Source organism: Schistocerca serialis, chromosome 9 (assembly GCF_023864345.2).
Source record: "Schistocerca serialis cubense isolate TAMUIC-IGC-003099 chromosome 9, iqSchSeri2.2, whole genome shotgun sequence".
Classification (NCBI taxonomy): domain Eukaryota; kingdom Metazoa; phylum Arthropoda; class Insecta; order Orthoptera; family Acrididae; genus Schistocerca; species Schistocerca serialis.
The window spans coordinates 478,612,043-478,638,128 of record NC_064646.1 but is presented as its reverse complement, the minus strand read 5'-3'; the positions used below and the strand labels follow the sequence as shown (position 1 = coordinate 478,638,128).

The 26,086-nt window shown below is 41.4% G+C and overlaps 2 protein-coding genes across 2 annotated transcripts in view; both read right to left on the bottom strand.

The window, feature by feature from the left end:
• LOC126418730 (fatty acyl-CoA reductase 1-like) overlaps positions 1 to 26,086 on the bottom strand; it is a 498,968-nt gene that overhangs the window by 430,900 nt on the left and 41,982 nt on the right. The gene's annotated exons all lie outside the window — the stretch shown is intronic.
• Positions 1 to 26,086, bottom strand: part of LOC126419724 (fatty acyl-CoA reductase 1-like) — a 35,296-nt gene that overhangs the window by 2,414 nt on the left and 6,796 nt on the right. Inside the window, exons 2-3 of the mRNA XM_050086904.1 lie at positions 20,048 to 20,296; positions 14,352 to 14,359 (exon numbers count right to left, since the gene is read on the bottom strand). Of these exons, the coding sequence (XP_049942861.1) occupies positions 14,352 to 14,359; positions 20,048 to 20,296 (257 nt within the window). The remainder of the gene's footprint in view (positions 1 to 14,351; positions 14,360 to 20,047; positions 20,297 to 26,086) is intronic.

Sequence of the window (26,086 nt, the reverse complement as noted above, 5' to 3'; positions counted from 1 at the left end):
AGCATGACAAATAAAGCATGGAGGAAACTTGCAGCTTCAGATAGGCAAAGGGAGACCAACACAAAGAGGAGGAAAGTTTCTGTTCCGGAGGATAAAAGAAGCGAGGATGAAAATGAAGGAGATGACGCTGAATGCCTGTTCTCTAAGAATAGAAGGTCGACAAGTGCTGAAGGGTGGATATGTTGTTCGTCTTCCCATGAATACTCTCATGAAGAGTTTGCTGGAGTTGATGGAGAGTGCGACAATTTCACTTGTGATTTTTGTACAAACAAATGTAGGAAGTAAACTCATGTAACGACTACTGCATTTCCCTAAGAAATAGTTGTGTGAAAATGTTCAATTTAATTTCAAAAAGTTAATTTCAAATTCAATCTTGATAATGTTATCATTTCAGTTGGTAAACATTTATAGCCATGTGTAGCCCATATATGTATTAAAATTAATACTACGTTGAATTATGGTTTTCTTTAAGTGTAGAGCAATTATTTAATATTATTTGCATGTTCCACAAAGGAGCCACATTACCCAGGGTCCTGGGGCAAAGCGGTCACTGTGCAGACATTGAGATTATTGATATTAACGTAAATTAAAATTGGTAAACAGTTATTTCAATGTGTGTACAACAATAGTTCCAATGGCGAAGTTAGAGACAATAAGTCTGAGTGATGTGTCAGTTGTAGTGCTTCATTCCTTAAGGTGACGACATTGACCCGGTTCCCTCTGCTCATGTAGCGAGCCGAGGATCGGTGAAATTATTCGAAAATGCGTCATAGGTGGAGCGCAATACAAGCACCTTGCACCCTCTCCAACAAGTTCTTCCATGGGCTGGACCGAAACCAGTCTCCGGTCAGATCTAACATGCAGGCAGTCAGGTCTGTTGAAGTGCCAGATTTGTTCCATCAGGTTCAGGTCAGGAAAACCTTGTGGTCAAGACGTCAAGGTGAGTTCAGTCTCATGCTTGTTAAATCACTGTAGCATGATTCTGAGCGGTTGACACAGACAGTTATTCTGCTATGATATGCCGCTGCTGTTGGGGTACATATCAAGAATGAAGAAATGAAGGTGGTCTTAAATAATTTTCATTTAGCCCGCAGCTCTCACGCTGTGTGTGATTACTACTGCACGTGCCATAGAATCCCAGGCGAAAGTCCTCCCATACCATAAAACTGCCTCCCACTGTCCCATACGCATGACGTGTTGCTTATTTTGAGCAGCTCCTCACTTCGATGACGGCTGATTAAAGAACAACCAAAGACCTGATGAAAAATGAAACCTGATTCATCTGATCAGGTGACACGTCGCTATTGATTGACGGTCCAGTCTTGATGACTGCAGTCATAACTGACAGTGCCGTTAGTTCAATGTGGGAGCACATGAGGGTGATCTGTTGTTGAGCCCCACATTCAACAATGCGCTGTCTATAGGGCACTTCGATAAACTTGGGCCAACACTTTACTCTGTCACCAGATGTGCCTCAAAGAGATCTATCCTCCTTTATAAAGCGGAAAAGTTTTCAGCCACTTTCCACAGACACTCACAACTCTAGTACATCAACAGTTAACGAGCTTGACAGGCGACAGGCAGTAACAAACTGCATATGTTTGAGGTATGGCGGATGCCTATGTTGTTTAGCAGCTACATCGCTTCTAAATGCCACAAATCAACCCCCCCCCCACACGACTCCGCACGTCTGTTTCCAGCCATGCTCCACGACCAAGTCTCTCACCCTCTCTCACCCCCCTCCTTCCCTCCCTCTCTCTGTCTCTCTCTCTCTCTCTCTCTCTCTCTCTCTCTCTCTCTCTGTCTCTCGGAGACTGGCTGCTTGACAAGCAACATAAACGTTGGAATCCAGAGAGTCTTCTTTATGCACGTGTTTGGTAAATTTTACGATACTTAATATACAACGCAGTATGGCGTGGAACGTGAGTTACACAGTCGCAAGACATGTACACGGTTTATAACGTCAATGCTTTCTTTTTTTAGTTATCTGACTGGTTTCATGCGGCTCGCCACGAATCCCTCTCCTGTGTCAACCTCTTCATCTCAGAGCAGCACTTCCACGCTACGTCCCTAGCTATTTTCTGGAAATATTTCACCCTCTTCCTGTACTGCTTTTATCCTCTACAGCTTCCTTCTGTACCAAGCAAGTCATGCTCTGATGTCTCAGCACATGTGCTATAATCCTGTCTCTTCTTTGTCCTTATGAGTGTTTTCTACAAATACCTTTCCTCTCCAATTCTGCGCAGAGTACCTCCTCATTCCTTAACTTGTCAGTCCACATAATTTTTAACATTCGTCTGTAGCACCATATCTCAAATGCTTCGATTCTCTTCTGTTCCGGTTTTCCCACGGTCCATGTTTCACTACCATACAATACTGTGCTTCAAACGTACATTTTCAGAAATTTCTTCCTCATTTTAAGTCCAATATTTGATACTAGGAGGTTTTTCTTGGCCAGGAATACCATGTTCGCTAGTCCTTCTCTGCTTTTGATGTCCTCCTTGTTCCGTCCGTCATTGGTTATTTTACTGTCTAATTAGTAGCATTCCTTAACTTCCTCTACTTAGTGATCATCAAACCTGGTATTAAGTTTCTCGCAGTTCTCATTTCTCCTACTCCTCGTCACTTTCTTCTTTCTTAGATTTATTCTCAATCCGTATTCTGTACTCATTAGACCGTTTATTCTATTCTCCAGATCTTGTAGTGGTTCTTCATTTTCACTCAGGATAGCAATGTCATCAGCGAATCGTATAATTGGTATCCTTTCACCTTGAACTTTAACTAAACTCCTTAACCTTTCTTTTCTTACTGCATTAAATCTTTAACGTAAGATTATATCTCATAATAAGTAAATACCGACTACATTTTAAATTTTTGTTTTCGTTCAATAATAACGTAAATACGAAATTAATATTTTTCCCCTTACTGTCGACAGGTTGGTAGCCTGCGACTCACACTAGATTACCCAGTTAGCCGTTGGCTGGTATGTCGACGAACAAGATCATATCAGATGGTGCACAAGCTGGAGTTTAGTAAGCACCAGGAAGGTGACTGGTCATGTAGTTCCCAGTGGAATCACCCTGGCCATAGGAAAACTTGGATCTGCATGGCCACCCGTGGAATTAAACCCAGATCCTCCAGAACACAAGCCCAGTGCGTTGACAACAGCGCCTCCTCGCAACCGCCATCACATTTCACGTTAACAAGGTGACACTTAAATTGGCTGCACATTGGAAAATTAACCGAGGGACGTGACGCTGTGATAAGCACAGTGGACTCGCATTCAGGAGGACGATGGCTTCAAACCGTGTCCGGCGAGCCTCATTTAGTTTTTCCATGATTTCACTAAATCGCTGCAGGAAACTGCCGGCATGGTTCCTTTGAAAGGGCACGCCGACTTTCGTTCCTACCCTTTCCTAATGGAAATGGGACCGATGACCTTGCTATTTGGTCCACTCCCCCAAGTCAACCAACCAACGATATGAACTCTTCCCGTACCTTAATTGAAGCCAATGGCACTTCAGTACCTGGCCACATGATATAGTACGTAAAGGTCGTTACACAATGCTCAGATGTTACTGTTCGACACGATATGGAAAATGATCATCTCTTCCCTCTTGTCAAAATCGCTTCGCTCGACAAAACCACTCCACCTGCAAATACGAAAACCATTAAAGTACAAAGTCCAGGTGATTGGGCAAAGTTCCCGGACAAGCTTGTGCAAGAACTCCTCACTACCCCTATTAGCAGCAAACACTATATGGACAACCATAACACAAAGATAATGGATCTGCTCTTTTCTCATTGCGTGTTATGTGTATGACCCATTCCACACGGTCAGGAACCGAGAAGAGAGGATTCCACACAATGTTCTTCAACCAACCAAGAAGAAAAGAAGAATATACAGGTGCTATAGAATGAGCCTCATTCTCTCTCTCTGAATAAGGAGTGGAGTTGCCTAGACAGTCGAGTTAGGGCCTCTCTTATTTATTCGAAAGCCGAAATAGGGGCGCACAGGCGCAGCTCCTAAATGCCAAGGAGCCCTTCAGAGCCTTTGTGGGAATAAGTAAGGCCCCCTCTACCCCTCCGCTCTTTTCCGACGGAGCCACGGAAACAACGCCGCGTACGACACGGGAAAGGTCGATGTGTTTCTTAACGCATTAGCTGAGCTTCGCACTTCTCCTAAAAGTCCACTCATTGCCGACATCGGCAAAAATCATGTAAATCACACCAGAGTGCAGGCAATTCATTCTCCTACGGTATCAGAGATGGACGAGATAAGTCACCTTAGCGATCAAACAAGAGCAGGTCCTCACGCAAGCCTTCCTTCCAACCGTCTTGGTACTTTTCAATGTATTTTTCTCCCTAGGAACACTGTCTGGCCAGTGGAAACCAGAAAAAGTAATTATGTCAGGAGAACCTCCTAACAATACCAAAACGTACAGACCAACATCTGCCATCCTAGTCACTTGGAAAATATTTGAATTAATACTAAACATTCACACCAGCCGATCTACTGATGCAAATAGCCGAAAATCTACGCTTCTGACAGTAGTGAACGAGAAAGGGAAAGTTTGACTGATAAGCTAATATTTGACACATTGTAATGAAATTTATCTGATTTTTAGAGTAAACTAACAACAACTCTTAACAGGAAGCATTTTCGAAGAGATACTGTATTTACATACTTAAAGTTACGTCAGCTTCACTTGAATTGCGTAAATATGGCGTCATGTTTAAACATACTTGTCTCTGAACTGCGTAAAATGGCTTCATCCTCAAAGATTTTTCATATATACATGTAAAAATACATCTTTAATTTACTACCTCTGGGTTGTGTACAGGCACATATACAAATAAACAGGTACGCCTGAATTGGCCACATGTTCAGAAAAGTATCAATAGGAATTTATTCTCTCATGCTTAAATAATTACAAACATGCAGGCTTTGTCATTTTGCACAAACACACATACACACACACACACACACACACACACACACACACACACACACACACACACATACACACATACACATACATACATACACACACACACACACACACACACCTGAACGACCTAGAGAGACAGAGACAGTTCCTCACGTCAGCGGTGGAAGTGTCTGAGATCACACCCAGGTAGCTGGTAAGTGAGATGATGCATGTCAACTTAGCTAATGTTATAACGAATTCTATTTTTTTCTTTCTCTCGCTTTCTCTCTCCCTCTTATCTAATGCTAACTTTTATGAACCACAAGAAAACGTTTTACAGAGGGACTGAAAATAAAATTGTACGTTTGATATTTTTTGCAATTCCTTTATACATGTTCATAAAATAAATCACAAGAACATAGAGTATACAGTATTGTTTACACACATCTTCATTCTCTCTACCTCCCTATTGCTCTGACAAACACAACACTTTACATTTTTTTTATATTTCCAAATATTCACGTTATCTAGATCTTTCAGGTATGTATATAATGTGCAATAAAATAAGTCATAATCATCATTCTTCAGATGGTAATAGCCCCAAGTTAACTTATTCACATTACCTGGAAGTGTAAAACAGTTGTCATCTTTCACTGAAACTGGTAATTTGCATGGCTTTATGGTCGAAACGTTGTGCAGCTTATAGCGAACTACGCACTGCACCGTTGATTTCTCGGTATCATTTAACAAGCATTGCCAGCAATCGTTCCTATTAAGTTCTTCTGCTGATGAGCGTCCCACACCTTTTGCTCTGTGTGCTACACATTGCTCTTCAGTTTCAAGAGCACACAATTTTGTCCTCAGTTGTCTGAATTTTGTAACAGTTTCCCCTAAGAATTGATGTTCCATTAAACTAACTTCGTTTCTATTGTAGGATTCACAACGCTATTAACGTTATCACCGGAATAGCCTGATGTGTCATGCAACATGTACACATCACTTTTAAGAACGTCGTAAATATTTGCCAATAGCTCCATACATACTGCCGTCCTCTCGACGAAAGATCCGTACTCAAGGACTGGAAAGTTGCACAGGTCACACCAATATTCAAGAAAGACAGTAGGAGTAATCCTCCAAATTACAAGCCGATATCATTAACGTCGATGTGCAGCAGGATTTTAGATCTTACATTGTCTTCGAACATTATCATTATGAATTACCTCGAAGAGAACGGTCTATTAACACACAGTCAACATGGATTTAGGAAATATCATTCTTGTGAAACACAACTACCTCTTTATTCGCATGAAGGGCTGAGTGCTATTAACAAGGGATTTCTGACTGATTTCATACTTCTGGATTTCTGGAAGTCTTTGGGCACTGTACCACACAATCAGTTTGTAATGGAATTGCGTGATTATGGAATATCGTCTCAATTATGTGACTGAATTCGTGATTTCCTGTCACAGAGGTCATAGTTCATAGTTATTGACGGGAAGTCATCGAGTAAAACTGAAGTGACTTCTGGTGTTCCCCAAGGTAGTGTTATGGATGGTTTGCTGTTCCTGATCTATGTAAACGATTTGGGAGACAATTTGAGCCGTCTTGAGTTGTTTGTAGATGACGCTGTTTTTTTATCGACTTAAAAAATCATCAGAAGAAAACGTAACAGATCTACTAAGGAGACTGCCTACACTACGCTTGTCCGTCCTCTTTTAGAAAAGATATCTGTTTGGTGCGAAAATTGACAATTGACCCTAAATAACGAAAAGTGTGTGGTCATCCACATGAGTGCTAAAAGAAATCCGTTAAATTTCGGTTACACGATTAATCAGTCAAATCTAAAGGCCGTAAATTCAACTAAATACCTAGGTATTACAATTACGAACAACTTAATTTCGAACGAACACATAGAAAATGTGGAGAAGGCTAACCAAAGCCTGCGTTTTATTGGCAGGACTCTTAGAAAACGTAACAGATCTACTAAGGAGACTGCCTACACTACGCTTGTCCGTCCTCTTTTAGAATACTGCTGCGCGGTGTGGAATCCTTAGCAGACAGAATTGACGGAGTACATGGAAAAAGTTTAAAGAATGGCAGCACGCTTTGTATTATAGCGAAATATGGGAGAGAGTGTCACTGAATGATACAGCATTTAGGATGGACATAATTTTTTTTTTAAAAAAAAGCGTTATTCGTAACGGCGAAATCTTCTCAAGAAACACCAATCAGCAACTTCCTCCTGCGAACGCGAAAATATTTTGTTGAGACCGACCTACGTAGGGAGGAACGATCACCACGGTAAAGTAAGGGAGGTCAGAGCTCGTACGGAGAGATATAGGTGTTCGTTCTTTCCGCGCGCTATACGAGATGGGAATAATAGAGAATTGTGAAGGTGGTTCGATGAATCCTCTGCCAGGCACTTGAATTTAATTTGAAGAGTATCCATGTAGATGTAGATATAGACGTAGATGCAGTGGCTACGTGATACAGAAGACTGTAGATATGTCAATGTAACACATTTGAACACTTTTCAGCTTAAGTTTCTTCATATAGTCATAACGAAAATCTACGAGTGGTGTCTCAGAAATATCTAAAATGGCTATACCTGTAGCTACAGAATTATCAAAACAATGTTAAGTAGACTTAATTCGATTGTGATCCAATCTTCATTAAAAATATGACACTACACTTGATATTCGGTGTTGCAGTCAGAACAACTTCTTATCTTACTTCCTAACTTGTTACTAAGTTCGCATCACACATTTATCCCACATTTTGCATAGATTGCCTAAAAACCTCATTACTCACGAGTTAGAAAAATTTGTTCTTAGCATTCATGCATTTTTCAGCTTTAATGTTGTGTTACATGCCAACCTTGTATAGGGCAGTACAACCGGTAAAATACTCAAAGTCCGAGAGCGAAGCTATCTCGCTGTGTTACGGCAATGTCGACTCGAGGCGGCCGCATTGAAAACATTTCACCACAGAGACTGGGTCAGGGCAAAACACATCGGCCTTTCTGGCGATCCAGACAACAGACCTAAGCAGAATGTAGAAGGTCAGAGCAGCGACACAGGGTCACGTTACCGACGCTGTCTGACGAAAGAAATGCTAAGGCGAATGCAACAAACAGTACCAAGAGCTTTAACGAACCAGTTCTATACTGTAACAAACTCGTTAAGCAAGCACAGCAGAAGGAAAACCGCTGATACCTTCGTAATAGCAAGCCCTGTACGATCATGACGAATGACATCGGGTAAACATTAGCCACTACTTCGCTCCGTAAGTACCTCAGGAATTTAGGTTGCAAGACAATTGGTCAGATGGGTTGATAGCGTACTTGATGTTCGCGCTCGATTCCCTGATGGTAGCGAAATGACGTCCGGTTCAAGTCCGTTGATTCCTTACACGCTGTGGAAAACAACAGTCGCTACTGGGACAGACGGCTGCCTCACCATAATCACCAGTTGCTGTGGTCAGCACCACAGTCTGCCCTTGTCGCAAATGGAAGGACGTGGATGTCCCTCCTTCCTACTAGGATCAGGATACCAGCACTCCGGCGGACCGAATAGCGCCTATCTGGGTGGCAGACCAATGTCACTGAACTTCACGAGTACACGGTAACCATCATCACAATATCGAGTGAGAAACTGCATGCATGAATTACAGCATGTAGTCAAAAGGCCAAGAGGTAAGGTTGTTAATAGTAATACAAATTCATGATACTTACTTTTTTTTGTCACACATGTCCAAGATGAAAGGCACTGAAGTGCAGTAACAGTTACAATAGCACAACATCAGCATCATGCCCTGAGTGGAAGTCCCACTTTTATATCACACCTCCTTCCACAGTCAGCAAAATAGTATTGACTAGTTCCCAGACCTCCTGCTGAATCAAATACTAGCGGAGGAGGAAAGAGTCTGTGCATGCACACTCACAGAATTTCTTACCTCGTGTGAAACGCATAAAAAAAAGTCCACACCCATCTGTCTTTAAAGGCAAAACAAAACGCCTTAAGTGCCGTCTTTTCAACATATTCATTATATTTCTCTTCCGCATAGCAAAATAAAATGATTTAGAAAGCATGTATTATGCTATAGGACACATTCTCCTGCACTTGCATGGGACATGTGGTAGTTATCGGAGACAAGGTGACAGCTTCGAACAACATGTATTATTTCATGCCTGATGTATTTCCAGATATCGATGTGTTTTTTCAGCAGTATAATTGTCCCTGCCTCGGAGCCAGAACTGTGCTACAGTGGTTTGAGTGGTTTGAGGAGCATTGCAGAGAAATCATGCTGGTTGTCGGCAGCCAAATTCGCCTGATGTAAATCCTGTGGAACCCATCTGTGTCACCACCGGGCGTCATCAGGGCGTACGCAAATCAGCCGCCCGTTATTTACGCGAATTACTTGACCTGTGCGTAGACATTTAATACCACAGACCTCCAGAAACCTACTAGCAAACCGTCGATTCCCTGGTACGTAGAATCAATTATTTATTTCGTTCCAAAGACGGACGGACACGCTATTAAGCAGGTGGCCATAATGTTTTGGCTGGTCAGTGTATGATTTTATCGTGTGACAGCATAAGATCACAAGTGATATGTGCTGTAAGACAAATACGACTGTGATTTCTTGCGTATACACATAGATCAGCCAAAACATTATGATCGTCGACCTACTATCGATAAAAACCCGCCCAGGTGATAGTAGCGACATCTGGAGAGGAATGACTATTAGTGAGACACAAGCGCCTTGCATGTGGTATCAGTGAACATGCTGTCTGTGTGTAGAATGGGGAACACACACGATGTATCTGAGTCTGATTGAGGGCAGATTGTGATGACCCAGAAGCTTGGAAGGAGCATTTTGGAAACTGTGTGACTTGTCAGGTGTTCAAGGAGTGCTGTGGTAAGTGTCTTCAACATATGGCGAAACCAAGGTGAAACCACATACAAACGCAGTAAGGTCAGACATCATAGGTTGGGCAGACTGGTTAAAGAGGACAGGTGGCGAATTGTGGCGGAACTAACATGAGACTTTAATGATGGACAGAGTAAAACTGTGACTGAACACACACTGTACCGAACATTCCTATCGATGGGCCTCTGCAGGGACGACCCATGCCTGTGCCATTGTGAACACCACGACGTCAGCAACTACGACTAAAATGAGCACTTGACCATTGACACTAAACGTTGACGCAGATGCAGAGCATTACGTGGTCTGATGAATCCCAACGCCTTCTTAATCATATCAATGGGAAGGCGTGGATCTGTGGACTTCCTGACATCTCTTTTAAAGGAAAGAGACAAGTTGTAGGCTGCTCGATTACGCTGTGGGGAACATTCACGTGCATCCACGAGTCCAGTGGAGCTCGTGCAAGGCACCATGACAAACAAAGAGCATGATCCAGTGGTTGCAGACAGCGTACACCCCTTCATCACGATCACGTTTTGTAACAACTGTGGCATTTTTCAGCAAGATAATGCGCCATATGATAAGATCACGACTGTGATGGAGTGGATCGGGGAACACAGTGGTGAGTTCCAATTGATGTGCTGGCCCCCAACTCACCAGATCTGAACCCGATCGAACACATCTAGAATGTGAGTAAATGTGGTGTCAGAGCTCATCACCCGCCCCTCGGAATTTACTGGAGTTAGGTGATGTGCGTGTGCAGATGTGGGCCAGCTCCCTCCAGCAACTTAACAAAGACCTCATTGCTTCCATGCCACAAACTGTTTACTGGTTAGATGATCATAACGTTTGGGCTGATCAGTGTAGAAGAAGAAATTATATCTTTAGTGTTTTTATCTCTTCGTACGCTCTGTAATATGTGGTAATGATCTTACGTCATTAATCTAATCATGACAAGGAGTAAAAATTTTACTAACTATGATGAGAGTAATCGGGCATATGTCACAATGTTGTATATAACTTATTTTATGCTGTGCACCCACATATCACATGAAATGTAGTTCTGAGGCAGTACAGTTTTTACAGAGGTAGAAAGAAGAGACATAGTAAACTTACTTGAAGTATAAAACGGAGAGACGATAATGAGGGATATGTTGAAATATTGTACGTAATTTTATGATGTTGTGTACACAAGTGTGAGAGAAAATTGAATGATGTGGCAATACAGTACTTGCAGAGGTGAAAAGAAAGAAATAGAAAATGTACTGAGGCGCATAAGTGAGACAAAAGTTGATGGGATGCATACGGAAATATTGTGCATAACTTTTGGTGTTCTGTGCAAATATGTGAGATGAAATTTAATGTTGAGACAGTACAGTATTTACACATTGTGTGTGTGTGTGTGTGTGTGTATTCAATTCAGAGGCACAATTACTTGTAACATGGCGCCAATTCAAGTGAGGCCTTGGTATATTTCGTTTCAACACGGAAAAACAGTGTATTTGAAGAAGATCCCATTTTTTGCATTCAGAGATAAATATGCTTGAACATGACGTCATTTTTACGCAATTTAGGTCAAGCTTAAGCAATCTTCAATATAAAAATACTGCATATTTCTGAATATTACCCCATTTTTACGCAGTTCAAGTGATTGGCTGCCCTATATTATCCCTATGGTGTGATGGGCTGAAAACAGAAGGAGAAGGGGAAATGTAGGACTGAGAGAGATGTGGCCTGTCGTATGATGATCACGATATCACTGACAAGTCTAATAACGTCACTGATAAGAGTGATAATGGCATTCACAAGGAGCGTGGGGCTTGCAGAGTCATGGGCACCATATCTCTGAAGTTTCTAGCCTATTTACGCTTTTAAAGGTCATTTACATGTAAATTTTATTCTCAATACTTATTGGATTTCTACTCCTGCAATTATCTTTATACAATCATTTCATTTAATTTGCTCTGTACACACGCTCAAAGATATTTTTATGGTGTGAATGCTTCCAGTGAAATCGTTGGTCTGACCGATGTGATTACTTATGCACAATATGTTACATTTTTTCTTATTTTTTAGGCTATGCAGATCTTCCTGCTACAACTTACTTGCATTGAGGCTTCTGTGTATATGACAGCATCTTCCCCAAAATTCATCATTTTACTTCTGACTAGCCATTTGCATATATTGTGAAAAGTAATGGCTCAATAACACTTCCCTGGGGTAGATAAAAGTTACTTTTATATTTCCATTCAGGATGACATGCAGTGTCTTGTTTGCTAGAAACTCAGCAATCCACTCACAGAGCTGGTCTGATACTCCGTGCGCTCGTATTTTGTTTATTAGGAGGCAGTAAGGAATCGTATCAAACGCTTCCAGAAGTCAACGAAAACGGTATCAAGCTGCGTGCTAGTAGAATGAGATCGTCATGCCATAGATAAATAGATCAAACTGGGTTTCACACGTTCTTAGTTTTCGGAATTCCTGTTGTTGCCAAGAGAGAACATTTTCGGTCTAAAGAAATGTCATAGAAGTCAAGATCAGTATATGTTTCAGAATTCTACAGCAGGCTGACTTTAGATACATTGGCCTATAATTTGGTTTGCCTGTACCGATCCTTCATAGAAATGGAAATGACCTGAGCATTTATCCAATCACAAAGAACGCTTGGCTTCTCCAGTAACTTACGGTACACTTCTGCCAGAAGACGAAAACAACTTCTTTCGAATACTCGATGCACAACCATATCGGTACTGTCAGAATACGTCTCCACAAGTCAGACACGTTGTTGGAGCCTGATCGCAAAATCTGCCCGTTACAATTCGCCTTCACCCCTGTACAAACGCCAGTAATGTTCGTATTATTACATACACGATACTACTCAAGAAGAATTACCGTCTACAAACTTTGTTGTGGCCAATAATGACTCTTAGAGAAGGGACAAACAAGATGGCTACTAACTACTCATATATATTCTTCCCGCTTATACAACTGCTAAATGCATTCATTGACATTACTCAGAACTCACACACGAAGTCTCCCCAATTATTCAGGGTGCCGGAGGACAGTGGTGTACCGTCTCCTGAAAATTGAGATCCTAGCGTAGATGTACGTCTTTCCTTCGTAACTCAGTGTTATTTCAATCTAATCATAAAGCCTTGCTTACTACTTGTGTTTCCACATCAGTAACTCCAAGAATATAGGCGTAACAAACTATGTTTTTCTACTAGCTTATCTAAACAACAAAAGTCTAACAACTTAGTTTTAATGGTCCAATAAATTATCTCAGTGTAATTATTTGACATTATGGCAGTCACTGCAAGATAAGCTAAAAACTAACAATTGAATGCTACTGCCCTCCCAGCGTTTTTTCCATGGTTTCCACTGGCTATAATGTGAAGTGTATGAATTACACCAATCAGAGGACAGTTTTGGATTCGTTACAATCAGGACAACGATCCTGGTTCAAATGGCCCTGAGCACTATGGGACTTAACTTCTAAGGTCATCAGTCCCCTAGAACTTAGAACTACTTAAACCTAATTAACCTTAGGACATCACAAACATCCATGCCCGAGGCAGGATTCGAACCTGCGATCGTAGCGGTCGCGCGGTTCCAGACTGTAGCGCCTTTAACCGCTCGGCCACCACGGCCGGCACCAATCAGAAGAGATTGTGTCCCTGTCTGGTAACCTTTTCAAACTGAGGGCTTCCAAATTTAGCTTTCCCTCTTGCTTCCTGTACTTATTTTGTATTCTGGAATCTGTGAATTCTGTATGTGTGAAAAGGTGCTGAAGCTATATTAATGAGTTCATTCATAAAACTTTTCACGTCATTTCTCTAGTCTTTGATGTTTCAACTGACATTCCGTTATGGGGAATGTCATGTAAAAATAATGCCAACATAAAGGGAAGTGGTCTCTGAGGATGACAGTAGTGAAATAGAGTTGACATCCTCCTCTTTACGTTAGCCAGACTGTGCTTCTGTCAGATACATCTACGATGTAATCGAACACCATTTCCGAGATCACGAGAAACCTCTTCATAATCCCTGGGAACTATGTGAGGTGAGCGCGAACATGCGGACACGTTCTGCACACTGGTATAAGCTACTATGTGATTGCTAACTAGATGTGATATTTTGTGTAACTGTTTGTTGCTGTCTTGAATTTCAGAGAGACCGAAAGGCCACTGGTGTGAGGTGTAATATTTTGTATAACTGTCTGTTGCTATTTTAAATTTCAGAGAGACCGAAAGGTCACTGGTGCGTGTCGCTATGTTTGGATGTTCAAATTGATTTTAACCATTCTAGATTATTAGCTAGTTCCAAACTAGAAAACTAAGCTGTTTTTGCTTTCTTACTTTGGTGTTATAATCACTAGAAGACCGTCGTCCATTGAGGAAACAATATTTATATTTCTGGGTCTGCTTTCGCTGGGTACAATTTTTATTCAACGACTTGATGGTCTGAGTGGCAGAAAGAGGTCGAGATGTACAGGAATACCTGAAAAACAGTATTTTTAGACATTCTATTAGTAAAATTGTGTTATCAGTACATGTCGTAATTATAAATCTGTACATGTTCCTGAATTAACGGTAATTTTGAATACCAGCAGTATGGTTTATGTAAATGGGTATTCTTCTTAATGTATCCTAGTTCGAAAATAATAAAATCTACGTTACTGACTTCCTCAAGTATCCCTGTGGCAGTTTACACAGTAAAATAGTTATGGACGTAATGCAAGCTTCCAGGTTCTGAGAAGAGAAGACATAACTGCATGCTCAGTTCTCAGAAAGGAAATTAAACTGAATATTCAGTTATCAAATGTTACTTCGTTACTTAGTCTAGAAGAATTTTAATTTCACTAATTACAGTTGTCCACACATTTGGAATCAGAATGTTTGTTCAGAAAAGAAGTGTTTATATGCATCGATCATACTTTGTTCTGACTTAATCTCGTTAAATAGATAAACTCTACAGTTCTTGGCTATAAGGTAAAGGTCCCACGAATGGCGACTTGGGTACATTTCCCAATAATTTATTGTCTGGCTGTTCGAGGGTTGTAGCAAAGGCATCACTGGTTACAGAAGCAGTTGAAGTAATTGAGCTGGAGCTGGAGGGAATTGTAGGACGAATGGAGGGTGCTGTGGACTGCAGGGAAAGTTGTGTAGTTAGTTTACAGGTGAAAAAACAGGGAAGAGGGTTCTTATGGGAAGCCAGTTTGTGTAGGAGACAGAGACGGTGTAGCAGGGGGGGTCTTGACACATTCCTGCAGCGAGAACGATTACACAGGAGTGGCCACTAGTTATTGTTGCATAACATGGGCCATCAGTTACAAAGGATACGGTTAATCAGGTGTTGTTGATTGGAACCATATACCAGAACCCACCGCGAGATTCAACATCGTTTGGTGGCTTTGCAGACACGAGGCTCTGTAAGAAAGCAAGTAAGAGGATCTAAGAAAGGAATCAATCTAAAGGCAATATTGACCGAAAATAAAGAAATCCACTAGCATAAGTTCAAAAATGGTTCAAATGGCTTTGAGCACTATGGGACTTAACATCTGTGGTCATCAGTCCCCTAGAACTTAGAACTACTTAAACCTAACTAACCTAAGGACATCACACACATCCATGCCCGAGGCAGGATTCAAACCTGCGACCGTAGCGGTCACGCGGTTCCAGACTGAAGCGCCTAGAACCGCACGGCCACACAGGCCGGCCTAGCATAAGTGACTATGACAGAGGACAGATTTTTATGGTCTGACACATTCACTGAAACAGTTTCTTTTTCAAAGTGAATGTAAACAGAAGAAAATAGGATAAAGTGGTTCATCAGAAAAGGCAAAACTATATGTATATGAAAGAAGCAATACCTTTGAAATCCGATAAAATTGAAATATTACTCACCTCTCGTTCACAAGTTAGGAAAATAATAAACTCATTAAAAATTAAAAGTTTGCATTAAATTGATGGCATCTCCAGCAAAGCACTAAATGCTTATTCCCAACAGATAATTAGGATTCTCAGCCACATATATAATCTCTGACTTAAAACGGACATTTGTACTTGATACACTGAAATATCCCACTGTAGAGCCATTGCATGAAAAGGGGATTGGTCCCATGCCATCAACTACTGCCAAGTCTCACTTTTGACACATTTGTCGAAAATTATTGAAAATAATATATTCAGAAGTAGCTTCAAGTGTTTGTAAAAACAAAGTACTGACAAAACGCCAGTTTGGTGTTCAGAAAGGCTCTTCAAATAAAAATGATATATATGTTTTCCCTGATCGAATTTAGAATTCTCTGATTAACCAAACACCACCAGTTGGGATTTTCTGTGATCTATGAATGTATCTGATTGTGTAAATCATTGAATTCTTCCAGATAAGCTTAAGTATTGTGGTATGGGTGGGACAGTGCACAAATGAATTAATCGTATTTAACTGGACGAGTACAGAAGATTGAAACAAACAGTTCACATAAACCTAAAAAATCAGGAGATTTCTCAAACTGGGATGTTACCAAGAATGGGGTCCCAAAAGGTTCAATATTGGGTCCCTTTCGGTTCTTAATGTATGTTAATGAGTTGCCAGTCTGTATTCAAAAAGACGCAAAGTTAGTCCTGTTTGCTGGTGATACAAGTATAGTAATCACACCCAACAAAGAAGAATTCACTGAGAAAATTGAACATAATGGCTTGTAGAAAATTATTAAGTAACCCTCCAAAATTTCGATATAACACAGTATATACAAATCTGTACAGTAAATGGTACCAAAGCATTAATGTAGAGTTCCAAAAGAAGTCTGTAGCTAAGCCAAAATACTCCTAATTTTTGGGTGGGTGCATTGATGGGAGATTGTCTTAGATGAAATGCATTGATGGGCTGCTGGTACATTTGAATTCACCTATTTATGTGACTAACGTTATTGCAAATTTTGGTGATAGAAGTAAATTAGCTTACTATGCCTGTTTTTATTTACCGCTTTCATGTGGTATGATTAGGTGAAAAAGGATAAATTGCACAAAAGCTTGTAATCAGAATAATAGCTGGATCCCAGCCAAGGCCATAATGCAGACATTTATTTAAGGAACTAGGGATATTTATAGTAGCTTTGCAATATATATATATATATATATATATATATATATATATATATATATATATATTCACTTATGAATTTTTTAATAAATAACCCATGCCAAAACACAAGCAATAGCAATGCGCATGTCTTCAATACTGGAAAAAACGCTGAATTCACTATGTTTGGTTAAATCATACGTTGGCACAGAACAGGGTAGTTTTTCTGTCACAAAAATCTTTGGTCACGTACCAAATTACATCAGAAGTGTGACAGATAGGCAAACAACATTTAAAAACAAATTAAGAGAATTTCTGAATGACAATTCCATCCACTGAGAAAAAAACCTTGAATGATGGCATGTAAGGAAATCTTTTGTTAAACTGTTATATTCCACATCATTACAAAGTGTAGTATTCATGATCTACGAATTAAGTGTAAATTTAATCTAATCTAATCTAATTGTAAGAATGAGTGTGATTGGGTGATTCCGAGCTACTACTGCGAGCATCAATGGAAAGTGGATGTAGAAAGGAGAACTCATGAGTAAGAAATGGGGTGTTGTACTTCCGGGTTATTTATCGAATATGGGAATCAGACGCTTGGCCACCTTTTGAAACACGATTGGTTGTGGACAATCTGTGGCAGATCTAACGACGGAGAGAAATTCTGAAACAGGTATAAGTGTCTCAGATCTCACATTGATGAAGATAGACTTCTAAAACCATGAACTTAACGTAATCCGATGTTGACCCAAAAGCATTATCAGTTACCATTGCAGTTGTCACAAGATCATCGAGATTGGACGGTCAAACAATCGCTACTGCTCGCCTGGTCGGCTGAATCACAGTTTCTTGTTTCACCATGGCGAGGGTCGTGTCTGGATATGCCATTATCCGAGCAAATGGCTGCTCAAAACATGTCATTTGGGCTGGGCGCAGGGTAATGATGATTCTATGATGTATGCTGGTAATTCACATGGATTTCAGTGGGACCTACGATAGTAATCGAAAGGGTGCATGACAGCTGCAGACTACTGAACTTCACTGTGGACCACCAGCATCTCCTAATGTCTGATATCTTCCCCCCCCCCCCCCCCTCCCCACCTGACTGGCGACAGCAGCTTACATCAGGATAGCTTCCCATGTTACAAGGCCAGAATCGTTCTACAGTGGTTTGAGTAGCATGATAGTAAACACACATTGATGTTTTGGCCACCAAATTCTCCTTATATGAACCTGCGAAAATACTTAAGCTCACTATTGGGCCCAGGCCTCACGCCCAGGAATCACTGGCGTCTAATTTACACGAATTGCATCACCTATGCATAGGCCTACTGAGGTCTCGTCCAATCGATCCCATGCAAAACAGCTACTCCATTGCGTTCCAAAGGTGGACCAATAAGGCATTAATAAGGCGAATACATTGCTTGACAAAAAATTGCAGCACCCAGAACAGGAGAAAGAGGAAACGAAATGAAATTTCAATGGTTGAGAGGGTGTATGACGTTATTTCGGTGATTACAAAATCTTGTCATTTTTACAAAGAACTTGGCAATATGAGACCTCTAACGGCTATGATACTGAAGTCCCTCTGGCATGGATGCACCCACTGATCTGGTTGGGAAAGATGTCATAAAGCCATTGGATCCTTTCCTGGGGGAAGTTGGCTCACAACCACTGTAACTGGTCCTTGATATCCTGGATGGAGTTGCCTTTTGAGTTGCTTCCATACATGTTATTTTGAGGACACATGTACGTCCATACATGTTTTGTCAGTGTTTTGTGTATCTCGTTGGCCAAGGGTTCAGACAGTTCATAGAGACACATGCCTCATGTGAAAGATCAATGCCCTGCTGAAAAATGGCATTATGATACTGCCACAAGAGAGCTAACACATGATGATACTGGATGTCCATTGCTTATAGTTGTGCTGTCACATTTCTCTGAATAAATACCACACATGACTTGAAGTCATTTACAACTGTTCCCCTCACCATGATGCCACGAGTAACTGCGTCGTGCCCCTCCAAAACATTATAAGGAGGGGACCTCTCCCTAGGTCGCCACCAACTCGCAAATAATGTGCATCTGAGTTAGTGCAGAACCGCCTGTCATTGTTAAATACAATGTCATTCATAAGCAGTCCATACTTCCCGGTCACAGCACCAGGTGTGGCAGGTTGTGTTACGGTGTTAACTCCAGCCTACGCTTGGGACAGTAATTTCCTATATCAGCTGCTACTAGTCCCCAACCAATGGTGTGCACAGAGCGATGCAGGGAGTTCATTAGCTATTGTCTGGTAACAGATATAGAGATGTCTAGGCGCTATGATATGCTTGGTCTACTATATCATGATCCACCCTTGAGGTGCTCAGATGCTGATCACGGGAACCACGACAGCAATTATGACTAATATGACGTTTCCATGCAGTCCCACATCAGGCCAATATCGCATCCAAATGCCACACAAATATGGATCCTACATGATTCAACCTAACAGCCAAATGGAGACCAGCCACATGAGGCTGCTAAACTTCTTCCATACCGATACACAGCATCTTCATTTTCTTTACAGTGATCACCAAATGGAAATGTCGTGTGGTTAGGGCCTCCCGTGGGGTAGACCATTCGCCTGGTGCAAGTCTTTAGAGGTGACGCCAATTCGGCGACTTGTGTGTCGATGGGGATGAAATGATGATGATAAGGACAACACAACACCCAGTCCCTGAGCGGAGAAAATCTTCGACCCAGCCGGGAATCGAACCCAGGCCGTTAGGTATGACATTCCGTCGCGCTGACCACTCAGCTACCAGGGGCGGACCATGATCACCAAAAATATGACGCTGCTCATGCCCTGATAACAACAGTAAATACAAGTAGCATTTACTGCGCTCTGGTGACCATTCTGCTGATCACAGAAAATTGTAAATCTAATTATTTACATATCTGCAGGCTATGTGCTAATGTATGAGGCTACATTCATATCCCACCATGTCTTCAGACTGCTTCAAATTTTTTTCAATAAGTGCATCTTCGCTCATCGGTGTAAATACACTCCCTTTCCCGAAGAGCATGTTACGCCGTTCTATAAATTCCTCAGACCTGCAGGTTGGGCAGCAGCTCGGCCAGCTGCAGCATGCAATTGGTGCCCACCACGTTGGTGGTGACGGCCTGGTGCAGGCTGTCGTCGAAGCGGACGTTGGCGGCGCAGTGGAAGACGACGCTGACCTCACGCCGCATGGCCGCCATGTCGTGCTCTGACAGTCGGAAGTCCGGTGAGCTGACATCGCCAGCGATCACAGACATGTGGCGCGCGTAGTCGGGTCGCTCTCCTCGAACCTTCGAGAACAGCTGCACAAACAGACAGCACACTGCTGATGACAATGCGAATTCTGTATATATTCTGGTATGGTGATGAATCAAAGACGTCTCCTTGAGACGATGTAAAAGAAGATCTAAAGTCCCTAATCTGATGTGGTTCAATGAGTCGGTAAAAAAAAAAATTAAAGACTTTTGGTTGAGAAGGGACAAGAAGTACAGAAATCCGTACTGAATCCTTCAAGTTTGACTATGCTAGTGGCATTGACCATCAAACCTTTCAACATTTATTATCACCCTGCAGTTGCTACGTGACAAGTGAAGTGTGTAAATTACTTCACCAAAAAAGGAGAATCTTCAGCACTTTCAATGCCGATTTGCTCAACCTCACTTGTACCTTTACACTCATAATGTATTTCTCTCATTCACGTATTATGATGTCTAAGATTAGCAACGGACATTGATTAATCTAAACGAAAACCACATGCCGAGCTACATTTCAAGATCACTACAACACCCACAACATATGTCGATGCACAAATTCGAGGCCCCCGCGAACATGACAGGGACACCCTCCCCACTAGCGTACTAAACAGATACTTCTGCGCAATGTACCACATGAAACGTGCATTGTATTCACAACTGAGCGCCGCGACTGTTGCTCTGTGAAACTGTGTAGCGCAGATAAATGGTATAATCCTAGCAGAACGTCTCTGATTTCGTTTGAAATCGGTTGTCATGCACTCTAGAATTTATCGTAGTAGTGTCCTCTATGCCATTTTTCCTATCTGGAACATGCCATATTCCGAGAACCGTTCCAGAAAAGCTAAGAACTCCATCTCCTGCTCCTACGCTTTACAAAGAACGATTAAGTTAACCACTGCATAGTAAATGAATTATCGTCAAATTTAGTTACTTCACGATTTATTAAACCAGTGCAATGGAATCGAACTCCTTGGCAGAAATATACGTGTGCAGGACGGCAGCGTTTTATGTCCAAACTTAATCAAACCAGGCTATAAGAAGATCATTATTAAGAAACTTTTTTAAAAAACCTGGCGTCAAAGTACAAACGATTAAACTTTTTGCAAGTGAACTGCTATTTAAAACAGTGGAAGAGAAAGAATACCGTTTAAGAGTGGTAGTCCAATATTTTGGGAAGAGGGGGTTACAATGCGTGGAGGAACTACAGAGGCATTTCACCACTGTCAGTAGCTGGAAAGTTCTCCTTCAGAATTACAGAAACTAGATTAAGGAATGAGATTAAACATAATTAGAAGGCTAGATAAGTTTTCTCTCCCGCAAAAGCAGCCAAAAACATATCTTCATACCTAGGATGGACATTCAATACCTACTCGAGAAGAAAACAGGATCTTTCGTGCTGCTTTTTTAAACATGAAACATACTTCCATGGTATCTGCTAAGGAGACCGAAATTTGGCATTATACTCGCCGAATCCTAAGAAAATAATGAAGAACTTTTTATACATAAAAAGACCAATTATTAAGAAGTAAAAAAGTATGACTCTGTGACCAATACCGTGAATGAAAAATTCGTGGAGGCATCATATTTGGTCAGCTGTCGCATTGCTCAAACGGGCTAAGCACACACTGTCACTGAGAATTTAATAAAACCATCTGTGGCAGACATAGCACACGAAAAATCTGAAGAACATCTTTCTGCTGTACCAGTTTCGAAAGACACTTTTTCAGTAGAGAACAAGGAAAGTTTATAATACTGACCGTGTTCCTTGGTGAGACGTCAGAATCGAGCCCACATGAAACTAGAACTAGCTGGCCGCCTTACCCCAAATAATTCGTCTTGCAGATAGAAGAGTCGACTTATGTTGCTGGACTGGCCATCTTCCTGGTAACTGTGTGATATCTAAATGAATATTCATACGAAGAAGACTTGCTTATCTGTGCATTGCTTCCAAGTAAAATTGCTGGAAAGAAATTTTTAACATTGATAACAATTTATTTGAAATAAATCAACATGATTGGAATGATTGTACCGGTATGATGAAAGTGTAACTCATGGTGCGCAAATTACCCAGACTATATTCGTCAGATATTTGATAATTTTACTCCTAACACCCATCAGAAAATAATGAAAGGAAGAAAAGGATTATCGCTTACGACATTTTCGCTGTTTGTGCAGTTCCACTTTAACTTCAGGTATGACGTTTTTATAGAGTGCTCTGTACTACCAACTCTAATCGCAACAAATGGTTCAAATGGCTCTGAGCACTATGGGACTTAACTTCGGAGGTCATCAGTCCCCTAGAACTTAGAACTAGTTAAACCTAACTAACCTAAGGACATCACACACATTCTTGCCCGAGGCAGGATTCGAACCTGCGACCGTAGTGGTCACGCGGTTCCAAACTAAAGCGCTTAGAACCGCACGGCCACACCGGCCGGCTATTCGCAACACAATTTGCACATACACATAAATGCATTTACGAAATTATATCACTGTGTGACACGTAGTTGGAGAGATATGACGACGTAAACTTTGAAGAATGGTTCAAATGGCTCTAAGCACCATGGGACTTACCATCTAAGGTCATCAGTCCCCTAGATTTAGAACTACTTAAACCTAACTAACCTAAGGACATCACACACATCCATGCCGGCGGCAGGATTGGAACCAGAGACCGTAGCAGCTGCGCGGTTGCGGACTGAAGCGCCTAGAACCGCTCGGCCACACAGGCCGGCAAACTTTGAAGAACCTGCACGATTTTACTGGATTGTAAGCGCCGCTCGAAGACTGTCTAATGTACTACTGCCAATTTCAGTTTATAAAAGGTACGTGTTTATTTCTACCGAACTGTATCTTAAGTAAAAAAGCATGGATCAAAGACATGGAAACAGGCAACGAGCCTTAATGGAAATAATGACGATTAAAACTCAGAAACGAAAGTACTACGTCCTGTGGTCTTCGACGTCGGCTTTATCTTCAAATATGGGATTTTTTTTCTGAATTTTTCAGTTCTATGAAAAACTATGTTTAGTTAACAGAATATGTCAAAGCCAAGGAAGCGACCAATGTGCAGCAGTTTGGAAACAGTGCCCAAGTAACGAAACCAACATAATTAGGGTTTTTGAGTCTTCCACCCTAAAGATTTTACCGGCTTAGCGTCAAATATTTAGCACATTAAAGCATTTATGACCAAGCGTCTCGTTTTATTCTTTAAGGAACTGAGGGTGAAGAGGTTACTACTTTAATTTAAGTTTGTACTATTAAATTTCTCTGCAGATAGATTCAGCTCATTCCACTTTATTCAAAAATTCTTCCACATTTCCGCATAGTCCACCACTGACTTAAATTCTAACGTGGTACGATAATTTCTCTCAAAGTTCATTTAATTTCAAACCATCATTTAAATGACCTGCTGTATATTTAAATTTACTTAACAATTCCTCACGATAGGATCTTACAAGCTCCACATTCCTACCACAACCTTGGACGCTTATAATATGCTTTATTAAATTTGTGTGATTTCACTAGTCAATATCTTCTAGAAAACTCTTGTGTAAGTTTATCAAATGTGCTACATTTGCTCCGCACCTTACAAAATCCGTAAATGTGGCTGATGATGTAGTTAAAGAGATTTGCTCACTGTATTACTTAGAAATTAATAAATGAGATATTGAACACTATATTACAGTGAAAACAAACTTCAGAACAAAGCATCTGACAATTAATGGGCAACAAATATTCCAAATCCCTTGGAACGTATCTTTCTCAGTATCATACAGTTCAGATTATAATTCCTAGAAACGTTCGCGCCGTGCTGCGGCTCGCGTTGGTGCTGTTTGCAGGTTCCTGCCTTCTGTTGGAGGCCAGACGGTATCGTTTAGTTGGCATTGTTGCAGTTGTCTGTTTTCTTCTCACATTGACTGGCGCCACTCGGTTTCGCAAGCGTTTCCTGTCTGCTAGTTGCAGCCGCGGCGGTTATCGATATGTAGTAACTGCTGCCCTATCTTCGGGGCGACGTCGTTGTTGTTCCGGGTCCTGTGATTGGGCCAGTCCGGTTGGAGACTCAAGAGGAGCCAGGTCCGCGCTGTGCGAAAGACGCCGGGACCGCTGGCGGCACGCATGGACTGCCGGATGGGAGGGCTGTGGTCACGAGGGTGCACCACCTCGTCATAAAGCGGATCCAGCAAGCTTTAAGATGAGCGAATTTCAATCCAAGTACAGAAACCTCCACCATTGTAATATCTCGCGATTTTCCACTGAATTCTGTTCGTGTTGCTGATCGTAGTGTCGCCGAGGTGAAGAGCAACGAGTGGAGTGCTTGGGGAAGGCGTAACTGATTAACTTTCCTCGACTTCTTATTACTATTTAGTGCGTTGAACTTGATATCATCTCTTGAGTTCAACTAGCGGTAATTTTTTCTTGAATGTTGGCCGCTAACGGTCCAGTTTCCTGCCCTGGGGACCGGTTGGTGATGCTTTTACTCTGGTGGTAGTGATTCCTTTCTCGTTCTGGGCACTCTAAGCACAGTTTTGGGGATGCAGTGCAGACCGCCGCTTCTGGCTTTGGCGTATTGTTCCATCGTTTCATTTGGTTTATCAGACGTCAGATAGTTCAGCAAGATTATCATTAGTCATTCGTTACACTGCCACTAGTCTGAGTTACCATCTTGTGAGTTCATAAACAATTTTTAATTTATTGCCATTCTTGGCGTGTAAGGCCTTCAGCCGTGATTGTGGTCGCTTGCCTCAAAATACTAATTTGGTATTTGTATGTACGCAGTAAAGATTTAGAACCTTATTTACTGCCATTCCTGGCGTCTGATGCCGTCTGCTGTGTTTGTGACGACTTGCCTTTAATATTTCAATACCTGTAATTTGTAACTTGTAAGCTGCTTAATTTATTGCTATTACTGGCGTGTAAGGCCTTCTGCCCAGATCACAGTGGCTTGCTTTTAAAATATTATCTGTTGTATCTGTATTTAATGGAGATTAGCTAAATTGTAGCTCACTGAAAACACTATTATTTACACTGTTGTTTATTCCTTCATTAATATCTTGTGGTATTTTTTTACTTATTTCTGAGTCTAGAATTACTCATTTAAAATTAATTGTATGTAATTGTAAAAGGCAACCAATAGTAGCTGATTACGGCCCCGTCCACAATCGTAACCGAATCCTGCCTTCCTTTGACTACCACCAGGTTTCAACGTTTTCTCATACATGTTGTTTGCAATTTAACCGTCACTTCATTCCAAACTTTGTTCAAAACGAACATATTTGTGATGTTGTCGTCAGTTTGGTCCAGCTGTGCCTGCCCACTAGATATTTCACCAATAAAACACGTGACATTCATCATCAGTGGCAGCGAGGAAATATTAAGCATTGATTATCGGCACTCCCGTCACTGTTCACCTGTCAAGTGTGGCTCAGATCGGTGTTCTAATGTAAGTACTGCTTTTGGAATGCTGTTGACTATGCTTGTACCGTCGCTATTGTCATTTATAGTAGTTGTAAGATACATGTCCTACCTATGATGCCACATTGCACAGGTTATGCCCACAATGGGTACGATTAATGCAAATTCCGCCACTCACAGCGCACAGCAAAAGCCAGTTTCGTCATAATACGGTGAAGGTAAAGGATAAAAATCTCAAATGTGGCGCCAACATCGCTCCATCCAGATTGCACAACCCTTGTCAAGCAGGCTAGTCAGCTGTCTGCCAAGGCTGTAATATCGTTGTTGCAGTATGGCATAATGGTCAGGCCACTGTAGTGGTGACTTGAATCACCCTATGCTGGGGCCCAGTGCTGAGCTCCTATGGAGTCTTCGCTTCCAAAA